The sequence below is a fragment of the Chenopodium album genome, chromosome 10 (genome assembly GCF_948465745.1).
Source record: "Chenopodium album chromosome 10, dcCheAlbu1.1, whole genome shotgun sequence".
NCBI classification, from domain to species: Eukaryota; Viridiplantae; Streptophyta; class Magnoliopsida; order Caryophyllales; family Amaranthaceae; genus Chenopodium; species Chenopodium album.
In genome coordinates, this window is record NC_137843.1 from 9,683,971 (window position 1) to 9,696,991 (window position 13,021).

At 32.0% G+C, this 13,021-nt stretch overlaps 1 protein-coding gene across 1 annotated transcript; it reads right to left on the reverse strand.

Annotated features, from left to right (window-relative positions):
• Positions 1-3,406: 3,406 nt before the first annotated feature.
• On the reverse strand, positions 3,407-9,576 carry LOC145564758 (uncharacterized). The gene is made up of 3 exons (XM_081624969.1): positions 9,199-9,576; positions 5,522-5,785; positions 3,407-4,158 (listed from the first exon to the last, which is right to left on the reverse strand). The coding sequence occupies exons 1-3, from the start codon at positions 9,574-9,576 to the stop codon at positions 3,661-3,663; spliced, it is 1,140 nt and encodes a 379-aa protein (XP_081481095.1). The 3' UTR covers positions 3,407-3,660.
• Positions 9,577-13,021: the final 3,445 nt, after the last annotated feature.

The following is a 13,021-nucleotide window of genomic DNA, read 5'->3' on the forward strand; positions in this document are numbered from 1 at the left end:
GCAATATCATTAAACATAAACTGAACTGAAAATAAACTAAACTAACTAAACTGAAATTGAACATATGAGAACAGACCCTAAGTCAAGGCAAAAATAATGAATAATTTATTCTAGGAAAAAACAGCGGTGTCCTTCTCAAAAGTGGGACTCATTATGAGCAGATAAATACATGCGAGGACCAACATTCTCATGGTATGGCTGCCTCCCATGCATCTTTCTACACATAATTATTTCACTTTCATTATTTTCTTCGTTTATGACACACTTCAATTCCTCACTCTTCCTGTTACTTTTTTTTTTCTTTTTTTTTTTTTTTTTTTTTTTTATCACGATCATATTCAATGCTACAATTATTTTAATCGGTTATATGATCACCCATTACTCTCTCTGTTCTTATTTAATTTATTGATTTTGTTTGAATTGAATATTTTTTGAAAGAAAATAATCAAAACTTTTGACCTATAAAAAGAGACAGAAAGAGTATTATACTTAGCCTTTTTATTATTATGATATGATATCATAGCCTAGGGAACAGGGTGTCCTAACCATGCATCCAGCCGCTATTCCATCGCCTTTGATCTAATCTAATATCAATTGTTTTGTTTAGTTATAACAAAATAAATAAATAATAATTAGGAGTACTAAATTTGTGTACTTAATTTGTTTTGTTGACCAAAAAAAAAAAAAAAAAAAAAAAAAAAAAAAAAAAAAAAACCCTTAATGTATGCATAACATGAGCGATATTTTGATTCCCATGATATGCACAAACTTGCTTGTCTAGTTTCCTTAATTAGCTAGAGTTGATCATCGATAATCCGATCTTAAATAGTATAAGTTTGGGTGTCTTAAAATTGTGTTTTTATGCTAAAACCCAACTAATAATGGCCTGAAAAGCCCAACCCATTTGGACTAAAGTCCAACCCCTTGCTTGATCATAATTCAGTAATTCATAGATGTATTGTGGCACATCTAGTTGAAGTTTTTTTCCGTGACTAAGGCCTTGTTCTTTTGAGTTGTTCTGCACTGTTTTGCTATGTCTTGTCCTGATTTGCCATGCAGAAACCTTCCCTGCTCTGCATTGTGTTAGAAACCTTGCTTTGCTCTGATTAAATATGGTTTTCTCTGCTTTGTAGTGTGTTGGAAACCCTATCCTGCTCTGCTCTACTGAAATCTGCTCTATTTAGAAGCACAAAAGAACATGGCCTAACTAGACGACTAACCAAATTAAACATTTTTTTTTTCATTTCCTTTTTCCAATTTCTCCTAATATGTGCGGAGTAATAAATAATCTCACTTTTAATTCTTTGATGGTTTTGTTTTATACAGTATCATTTATAAGATTTACTTTATATATTAAATTAAAATACTTATAATTAAGTAATACATTGACAAACATAAAATTATTTTTTTTTTTTCTTTAGCTCAAAATGTGCATTCTCCTCGTTTGAAGAAGAAAAAGTAAAGAAAAACAAAACTAAGGAAAAGAAAAGAGAGGGTGTTGGGTATTTAAAGCAAAGAGGGGTGGACTGGTGGAGGGGTGCTTGGCAATTGTGGACAACTTTAGGAGATGGTCCCAAATTTAATGAAAATGACGGCAAAATTAATTATTGTAAAAATAAAGTATGTAACAATATAAATTAATTTTGGCACTCGTTATTTTTATTTTTTTCTGAACTATAAAAAAATGATGTAAGTGAATGTGATGTTAAGAGATTTTTTTTTTTTTTCTTTTTTTGACAACAGCGATGTTAAGAGATTATTGATTGAAAGTTTGATGATATAGGAGGTAGATGAATTTAATTTAAATTTCTTTAAATCTTTTTTGAATTAATGGTGGTCCTACGTTGTATTTATACATGTGGTAAGGGGGTCCACGTGGCGTCCGGCAGGAGGTGGCCAGAGCCACGTGGGAATTGTGGTCCAAAAGGATCAAAGTCACATTGAGTAGGCCACGTGACCTCATTAGGCAGGCTGTTTGGCTTTGGAGGGAATAAGATTAAGGCCTTGTTTGGCAATTGGCTGTTGGCTGTTGGCTGTTGGCTGGTTTGATTGGCTGGTTTGACTGGCTGTTTGTATTGGCTTTTTTGTTGGCTGTTTGACTTTTTATTAGTCTAAAAACATGTTTGGTAAAATTGGCTGTTTGATGTTATTAGTAACTTAGGTAGCCAAAAGCCAAAAGCCAAAAGCCAAAAGCTACTCCAAGTAGCTTTTTCATTTTGGCTTAAAAGCCAGCTTTTCAGCTGGCTGAAAAAGCCATTTACCAAACACAAATTTTGGATGTTTGACCAAATGAAAAAGCCAAAAGCCAACCAAAAAGCCAATGAAAAGCCATTTACCAAACAAGCCCTAAGCCTTTCTTTTTTTTTTTTGGAAAAAGTTCAATCCAAACAAATTACCTAAAATTACATTAGTAGATTGTGAAATACAACCCGTTTTGTATGCAATTAAGTAACCTCAATAACACTAATAAAGTAACTTTTATGATGATTATTAGCCACATATAAAAGTTGGTGAAATATAATTGACTTATTATTATTGGTTTCTTTTTTTTACAAAAAAAAAAAAAAAAAAAAAAAAAAAAGATTTATTATTGGAGTTTGACATGTCATATAATTAGCTGGACAAACATTTAAAAAAATCAAATGTATACATCTACTTCAAAGTTACCTTTAAATGATCAAAAGTTATCATATAATGAATGAAAGTTACCTAATATATATATAAGTTATACTGGTATAAATAAAAGTTACTTAAGCTTATGGATAAAAGTTATCTTAAATTCAACGAAAATTACCCTAAAAATTCAACAAAAGTTACCTCGATGTACAGTAATGTTAGTATATTACTATTCATCAGATGCATACAAAAGTTTTTGAATTAGCTGATGGTTTACAATATTTAACACTACAAGAAAAGGGCCGTTTTGCGACGGAAATAATTCGTCGCAAACTGGCAAAATTCCGTCGCAAAGTGACTTTGCGACGGATTTCCGTCACAGGCATGGCGTCGCTCGAACTTTCGTAGCAAACAGTCCTTTTGTGACGGAATATCCGTCGCAAAACGAATTGCGACGGATTTTGCGACGGAAAGGTAGTTGTAGCTGAAAACAACATTTGCGACGAAAATTCCGTAGCAAGAGGAGTCATTTTGCGACGGAATATTCCGTCACAAATTTTGCGACGGAATGTATTTCCGTCGCAAAATGGATTCTTTTGCGACGGAATAGTCCGTCACAAATTTTGCGACGGAATGTAATTCCGTCGCAAAATCAAGTTTTTTGCGACGGATTATTTTCCGTCGCATGTGTGCGACGGAAAATAATCCGTCGCAAAATACTCCATTTTGCGACGGAAATTCCGTCGCAAAGTTATTGTAATTTTAATTTTTTTTTTTTTTGTATTTTGTTTTTTTTTCCTGGAACCTGTATTCCTGCAATCCTGTTTAATTTTTTTGTATTTTGTTTTGTTTTCCTGGAACCTGTATTCATGCAATCTTGTTTAATAAAATACGTGCATTTAAAATAATTTCAGTCAAAAAGTCCACGCCCTAACATAATTCAAATATATACAACACGTAGCCGTAACTACCAAGTACGGTACATGATATAATTTTTTAAACTACAATGTCATCCATATACAAAAATCGAAAAATGACACCTAACTAAACACAAGCTGGCTGTCCTTGGCCTGCACCACCACCACCACCACCACCCGGGTCGTTCCTGGGGTCTCGAATCTGAGGCTGAATCGTAGAACAAGTGAAAGGAGTGGTCAATCCTGTAAATCTACTGGCTAACTCCTCTAAGAACTCCTTGTTCTTCCTCTCGATTTCAGCCATCCGTTCTGCCACTCGAGCCTCCACTCGAGCATCGAGCTGTTCCGCCACACGGCTATCGATCTGGCTCTCAATTGCTTCCACCCTCTCATTCAACTCCTTGTGGAAGTTTTCCTGCATTTGAGTTATGACCGACGGTACGTATTGGCTGGAAGAACCCGATCCTCGTCCCCTAGATGTGCCGTAGTACAAGTCAGCACCAACACCAAGACCTCTAACACGACCCTTCTTATTACGACCACCAGCCGCCTCAAAGAAAATTTCATTTTCAGACAGTTGGGAACCCTGGGTTCTTGATTCCTCCTGTCTGTGTTGGTACGCCTCCTGTAACAAACAAAGGATATACAATGCAGAAATAAAAATAAAGAATGAGAACCAATAGTTTGAGGCTTGATATAGTTCATAAGTGGCAATATAGGTTCACTAGGTCCTAAAACTAGGAAAATTGGGTGAAAATGGGGCGTTTTTGGTTCTAACTTGTCTATTTCTCACATTTGTTATCTAATGAACCTATTTTTGACCTTAATACACCTAACTAACATAGTTACTTGAGTTTGAGGCTTGAAATTGTTTATAAGTGGCAATATAGGTTCACTAGGTCCTAAAACTAGAAAAAATGGGCGAAAATGGGGCGTTTTTGGTTCTAACTTGCCTATTTCTCACATTTGTTATCAAATGAGCTTATTTTTGACCATAATACACCTAAATAACATAGTTACTTGAGTTCGAGGCTTGAAATAGTTCATAAGTGGCAATATAGGTTCACTAGGTCCTAAAACTAGGAAAATTGGGTGAAAATGGGGCGTTTTTGGTTCTAACTTGCCTATTTCTCACATTTGTTATCTAATGAACCTATTTTTGTGACCTTAATACACCTAACTAACATAGTTACTTGAGTTTGAGGCTTGAAATTGTTTATAAGTGGCAATATAGGTTCACTAGGTCCTAAAACTAGAAAAAATGGGCGAAAATGGGGCGTTTTTGGTTCTAACTTGCCTATTTCTCACATTTGTTATCAAATGAGCTTATTTTTGACCATAATACACCTACCTAACATAGTTACTTGAGTTCGAGGCTTGAAATAGTTCATAAGTGGCAATATAGGAAACAAGTGGCTTGAAAATGGGCGAAAACTAGTTATTACCTACATGAGGTTTTAGATGACATATATCCAGGGGTCCTTATCACTCCAACCTAACCCATCCTTGGACATCTTATCTCACTAGTGAATGTATGCCTAGTGATGAAACACATATAATTAACACACAATTACCCACATTCAAATAAACATACATACACTAACATGTATTTTTAAATTAACATATATTTTAAACTAATCTAACATATATTTTAAACTAATCTAACATATATTTTAAACTAAACTAACATACATTATAAACTAACTAACATATATTTTAAACTAAAATAACATACATTATAAACTAATCTAACATGTATTTTAAACTAAACTAACATACATTAAACTAATTCTAACATTGCAATATATCTTAAAAATTAAACTAATTCTAACATTGCAATATAAATTAAACTACACTACACTAAACACAAGTAATTAAATAATAAAATTTAGTTACAAATTAAATTAAAAAACATAATTAGAAAAAGTTAGGGTTTACATTAAAATTAAATTGAAAACAAAAACAAAGGGGGATAGTGGAATACTCACCGGGATTTGAGGGTGTTGTGGCGGAAATCCGGCTGCCGGAAGGAGGGTGGTGTGGTGGCTGCACACCGCCGGCGAACGGAGGGGCGTGAGTGGGCTTGAACGGAGGGGGTGGCGTGGGTGGGCGTGAGTGCGCGTGAGTGGGAGTGAACGGAAGGGGTGGGCGTTAGTAGGTGTGAGTGGCCGGATTCCGGTCGTTCCGGTGGCGACAGCGGCGGTGAAGTGGCCGGATTTTCTTTCTCTCTCTACGCTTTCCTCTATCTCTCTCTACGCTTTCCTCTTTCTGTTCTTCGTTTTCTTTTTCTCTCTCCTTCAGCGAAACTTCAGTTTTTTTTAAAAAAATTTAAAAACTTTTTGCGACGGAATTTCCGTCGCAGAATCCGTCGCAAAATGTTTTTTTTTTATTTTTTTTTTAATATTGTTTTGCGACGATTATTTCCGTCGCAAACAAACTTTTGCGAGGGAATAAATTCCGTCGCAAACTTTGCGACGGAAATTCCGTCGCAAAAGTTTGTTTCCGTCGCAAAGTTGCGACGGAATTTATTCCCTCGCAAATTAACCCTTTTTGCGACGGAATTGTAGTCCGTTGCAAGGTTTCCGTCGCAAAATGACCTATTTCTTGTAGTGTAATCATATTAATAGAGTTACTATAAAAGGCTTAAAGCAATGAAATAAAATATATATAAAAAAATGAGTAGCTCTATCTTAAAAGTAAGGCTGTAAGGGGGACGTTAAAACCCTAACCTCTCTCCTCTCTCTTCAACCCTAGTTTCCATTGTTAATTTTTGAGGGACTTCTATCGGATCTTGCCGGTGGAAGGCCTCAATCTAACTTTTTTCTGCTTTTTGTTTGTCTTTAGTTTATAATAATGGTTCCTCCGTTCGAGAGGAACTTATCTCCTTCGAAAGAAAGTGTTTTTCTCCTTCGAAATACAAGGTTTTTTCGATCTCCTTTGAAAAACAAAGTTTTTCAAACTCCAGTTCGAAAGGCAAGGTGTTCTTTGCACTTGGAATAGTATCAGGTTGTACGGGGCTATGGTTGATATTCGTTACTCTGATTCAGTGTACAAAATTGTCACAAGAATTTTCTTCCTCCAAAAATTATGAAGCGATGACGGATCCACTCAAAAAGTTGTATGAGACAACGAATCGAGAATGTGCCGAATTGTTATATTTATGTATTTGGATTCTTAGTCCTTTTCTAGTTAATTCTTGTTTGATTTTGTTAAATCTATTTTCTTTATCGTTAATCATTAATTGTAGATGTCATATGACTTTAATCAATGAAACTTAGTGTCCTTTGGGACTTCTTTCAAAAAAAAAAAAAATAAATAAATAAAAGTAACGGGGACGTTTGATTTGTATGTTTTAGGTATGAGGTATGGGGTTAAAATGAGTAAAATCCATGCCTAATGTTTATTTTAATTTCCAAACCCCATAGCCCAACTTACTGAAAGGGGAGATGGGTATGACTCATACCACACCTCTAGGTATCAAATAAAAGGAGAAATTCATTCCCAAATAACAACCACATACAAGGTTTTTTTTTTTTTTTTTTTTTTTTTGAAGTTCTAACCTCGTTAAAAAAATAAAAAAAAGGTTTCAACCCCATATGGCCATGTCACCCTAATTCATTTTTTATTCTAAACCCATATCACTTTGTGAATCAAATGCTCCCTGAGAAACACAAACAAACATTAACTTAGCTGCCAAAAACATTTTTTTAAGTTTTTTTTTTTTTTAGAAAGCCTCAAAGGCGAGTGATGAGAATCGGTCTCTGAATCATTTGAAACTTAGAGGAAATTTTAACCACTTGAGTTGTCCCTCACTCTGCTTATTTAAGTTTAACCGAAATTCATATTATAAATTAAAATGGGAATACAAAAATAGATAGAATAATATTCAATTAAAACACGTTATGTAACCAAAAAAAAAAAAAGCTTAAGTTTTATATATTAAAAAAATTTAATTTAATAAATACTATCAGGTAAATAGATCATTAAGTTAGTATCTTTTCTTTTGGTTAATATGTGTATAATGCAGGGTCGCATATAAGCACTGAATACACTAAGAAATATTTTATTTTTCACAAAAAATACCCCTTTGTCGCATAGAAAATCATAAGAAAAACACGCGTAAGTCAATGAAATTAATGTGTTTTTTTTTTCTCCAAAAACATGTGTAATGATATTTTAAAAAATAAACATTAACATTGTGGCTGACCACGCCGTGTGACCGGAGTTACTTATTTTGGGGTTACTCGATCGATCAGAGTTACTTATTCTGAGGTTACTTGGTCGATTAACGTATGTTTTGTGTGGCTGGGAAGAACTTTAGATTTGAAGGGAGTAATACGAGTTAAATTGATTTTCTGTCTTATAAATATAAATATCTAGGTTAGTTCCCGTGCCATGCACGGTAATTAAAATAACCATTATTAAACTATATTATGATTAGTTTTTTTTTTTTTTTTGAAAGAATCTTATTATAAGTTTTAAATAAACTATAAAATTAAGTATGATATTTAAATAAATTAAATATATCAATTGATACAATCATGATGATACTAAGTAAATCATATCTTGAAGATGCATACAATAAAAATAAAAATAAATAAATTCTCATTTGTTAACTTATTTAAGAGAATATATCTCAAAAAAGTTAAAGTAGTATGAGTAATTGCCAATTTTTCATTCGAATTTTTAAAACATGATATTATGTAAGTCAACTACAATATTACATGCTATCATATATCAAACGATGATTTTAGTTGCCATTATTAAATTACTTCATGGTGTGTCTTTTTTGGAAAAATATATGGGATTTTCGAGTAAGTATATTCTATATATACATTTTTGCTTTTTTTTGGAAGAATATATCAATATTTACATGTGTTGTTTTGTTTGAAAAAATATATAAAATCTTCTAGAATATTGAATAAGTAAGTATATATATGTTGCTATATTTATATGCAAAATATTTGATTCTTAAATACAAATTATTTTAAAAAAAAATAAAAAAATATAGTAAGAACACATCAAGAGATGACATGTGTCATTGCTAGTGTGTCTTTTATTATATTGTTATTGATGTCAATGTAGCTAGGTGGAAACTGGGAAGAACTTTAGATTTGAAGGGAGTCATACGATGAATAAACATAGTAGCCAACTAGCCACTCCTCACTAGCCAGTATGAAGAAGGGCTGAACAGAAAACTTTGTAATTTTTTCAAAAACTAGCTGATATTTTCGAATCAACGGTAAATGGCCCATTAGGCCCATCAAACAGTATTCATATGTTTTGGGCTGCCTGATTTAGAATTTAGAAACTACAGTCATCCAAATTGAATTCAGCGTGGAAGAATAGTTTTAGGGCCATCTTATCCAAAAAAGAATAGTAAATTGCGACTTGGATTCATACTACAATTCCGTAAAAGTTGATTTAAATCGTTAGCGTTAGGATTGAATACTCAATCACTTATATAGTAGTTAGGTTACATGCGACTTGTAATTCTCTAAATTGATTTATTACTACTTTAATCTTTTATGATGTTTTCTAAATGAAATTTTATTAACTTTAATGCAATTGGAAAATACACTCTTGATGCATAATCTATAAAAAAAACAAAAAAATTGAACAATAATTGAATCAAGATCAAAGCTTAAAAATTCACGGGTAAAACCGAATCTAACCCACATAAATATCCCAAATATCCCTTATTACCATTCTTTTTAAACAATGGTTTATCATTAATTATTCGTAAACACTTATTCCATTTATTCTTCACATTATCAACCTTTAACCACCTCTTGTTCTTGCTTTTGCTCTGTGTATTCATATTTTCTTTGGTGAAAGTGTAGCTTCTTAGATACCTTTGCCTAGAAGCATATTGCAATTTCAACAACAACATTTGTGATGGCGATGGTGGTGATGGTATTGAAAATTTAGAGTAATGATATTCTTCGTTGTCGTAACTTCTCTTTTCTCTTTGAGTTACTTCCTTCAAGAATTCGACATCCGAAATAGGCCATTCATAGAGCTTCGAAAACTTTACATTCATCTTTGTTTGTTGATTTAATTTACTCTCTCTTGCTTCACCTTGCACTTTATAATGGGTAAATTCAGGTTGATCTCTGAGATAAATGACGTGAATAAATCTCCTCTCACAATTTATTCATTTTCTTTTATTTTTTAAATGATAAATGTAAAATAATAAAGTGGCACAAATTTCAACACATAAAGTTGTGAGAGGAGATAAATTAGATTGTTAATCTCTGAGATCAACTGGGGCTCCCTCCTTTATAATGCATGTGTATAATAATTATTCATGTAACTATTTATACTTTTATTTTATACAAGAGCAAAGCAAATTTGATTTGAAGTAGAATTTGTTTTCAAGTAGGCATCTAATCATATGTTTCCTAAATTAAAACTGCATTCTGTCATCTTATCTTGTTATCTATTTTTTTTTTTTTTACAAAAAATATTTGTAATCCGTAGTATCCTATTAGAACTCAAAGGAATTTTCTAGATTTTTTACAAAAAAGATTATTATTACAAGTTTAAGCATGGCATAGATGCGAACATCGCAAATCAACTTAATTAATTATAAAAAAAAAAAAAGAAAAAGAAAAAAAAGTCAACTAATATCCTGATAAATAAAAGGTCAACTTAGATCCTCGAAAATTCAATTATGTCCAATTTATTATTCACATGGGTATAATATGTTAGCTCAAATAATAGAAATAAAAAACAATAAAACAGAATTACCGTTATATTCATCATACGAGTGATCATCTCACAATTGACTTTGTACGCGAATACCGACGGCGACCGGTAATTAAAAAAAGGATTAATTAAAGAAAGTATATCAAAGTACTTAATTAACTTTGAACCAAATTCTATTTATAGGAGTTGTTCAAAGTAGGTTTGTCCCTTTTTTGTTAACTATTTATGAACGGTAAACTGCTGCTTTTTTTTGGTTTAATTTCTAGTTACAAATCCTAACTTTTTTTGTCATCACCCGATTACCATTACGCATGTTCAACCGAAAGGCATATGTCTTTTCCCTAGAGATGCATCATATTGAATCTTATGCGTCCATCAAAATTTCATTCAGAGTAATTTATAATTTTAGACTCATTAAATTTTATCAAAAAAAAAAAAAAAAAAAAAAAAAACAAAAACAAAAAAAAAAAAAAAAACAAAAAACAAAAACAAAAACAAAACAAAAAGTCTCATCAAATTACTATGGCTAAGAATGAATAATCATCAAACTTATGAAAAACATTGCCAAGTTTGCGTATTATTAGGAAAATAACCTTTGTGAGAATTTTTTTTTTAATTAACTCATATCTTAAAAAAAAAAAATAAATAAAAAAATAGAGGAAGATCCGAATAAGTAACATATAATATCCCTAATCAAGAAAGTCAATCTAAATTGCATCATTAAATTATGAAAATGTTTTTGAATAATCAATAAATATTTACAATTTTTTCTAAGTAATTAATTTTAAAGAACATTAAGTCGAATCTACATGACCTAATAGTGTTTTAATTTGTATTTGTCTAACTTAACTTGAACATCACTCCCCAATACAAAGCCTAATTCAGTGGGTGTCGGTATAGTGTGATAGACACATGAAGTGTTGAAATATCTATAAATTGCCTGGTGAGTTAATTATCCTGCCAATGCAACGTTTTAGGCCAAAGTAATTCTTGGGAAAGGAAGTTTAATTTGGTGTGTTGGAAGAAAATGCATGCTTGGTAGATGACTTGGTTAGAAATTTGAGGTAAAAAGTAGAGGAATTTAGATAGGATGACTACAAATCTAACATAAATCAAATTCAGAAATTTAGAAAGGATGATACAAGTCTAACATAAATCAAATTCATAAGCACGTAAATTCGACTTTTATCATTATAAAACGATATTTAGCTTGTCGCATCATCAATCGTAGTTAGTTGTGATACGGAGTATATTTTTTTAATGACAACAATTTAGCGCATATAATTATTTGAAAAGTTTTATTTTATATCAAAATGAAATGTTCTTTATTAGCTTTCCCCTACCAAATTAATTTCAAACTTTAAGAACTTTTTTATGAGATAGTATGTGATAAATAAATATTTATTTATATTCATGCGCTATTAGCCTATTAGTTAGAATTAATACTTAGTATAAATTAGTTGAAACTTGTGATTTAAACAAAATTTATACTTACACAATAAATTCAGGGATGTCAACTTTAAAATAAGAAGTTTAAAGTATATATTGAAAGTAAGGTTTAGAATTAGTTTAATGGGGCAAGAAAATGACAACAATTTTTTTTTTATTTTTTTTATTTTTTAACATAAAACATAGCATGGATTATTTGGGCAGAGCCCTAAATATTACATCATAACGTCCAAAGATTTGAATAAACCCAAAATACAAATTTTGGACCAAGTTTAGCAAACTAAAACCACAGAAGTTAGGAAATGTTTTTACATATCATAAGCAGAGGTATATAACAGTTATAACTCCAGAAAGAGCTAAGATAAGTCTGGTAAAGCATTACGATCCTCTTCATATGCAGCCAGAACACTAGTTGGAACACTATAGTGAGGAATATGGCCTCTGTGCATACGCATAGCAAGCTGACTCAGGTAGTGGGCCATTGAATTCCTTTCCTTGGGAGTATGTCTAAGGATGACATTCATATCCTTGTTTCTTAATGCCCTACCAATGTCAATAAAAACAACTGCTAACTCATGGTGCATGTTCTCAGACTCTCAGTTGAACACGGATCGAATAGCCTCTGCATCTATTTCCACTTCTAGATATAGCACTGGAAAAGCACGAGCAAAGTTAAGTCCCTCCCTCAAAGCATACAATTCAGCTTGTAGTGGAGTCTTGGCATTGTACTTGCTGGAATAGCAAAAATACCACTCCCCCTTCTCAGTCCTGAAAACTCCAACACCTCCTCCTCCTCCTTCTTCGTCTGCATTCTTCCAAGCCCCATCTGGATAACAACACGATTTACAAATATGTGAGATAACAACACGGGATGAAGCTTAAACTACTCCGTAGTATATAAATTAAATAAAGAATAAAAAAAAGAAGTATAGAATAATGATTTTCAATGCCACAGTCATTAATTATGCTAAAAAGCGGAGATTAATCTTGGTCAAACAACGATTGAAATCAAAGAAGTTCAAAAGTACTCCGTAAAATAAAGTTTTTTTAATCTGTAAACCTAGTTTACTTGAGGTTTACAAATTAATATACTTTACCAAAAGTAAAGATTAATTCGACCGAGCATGCACATGCTCTTCCAAAAATTTGAATAAAGTACTACCGCCCTATCAATCAAACAAAGAAATTCGATCGAGTGAGTAACAATATTTTCACAATGATCATTAAGCAAAAAGACAACAACCTTCACCATCTTTACCAAACTAATTAACCAGGCGTATGTGCCCAATCAAGTATACAATTGATCGAAAACATGTCCATACTCATTA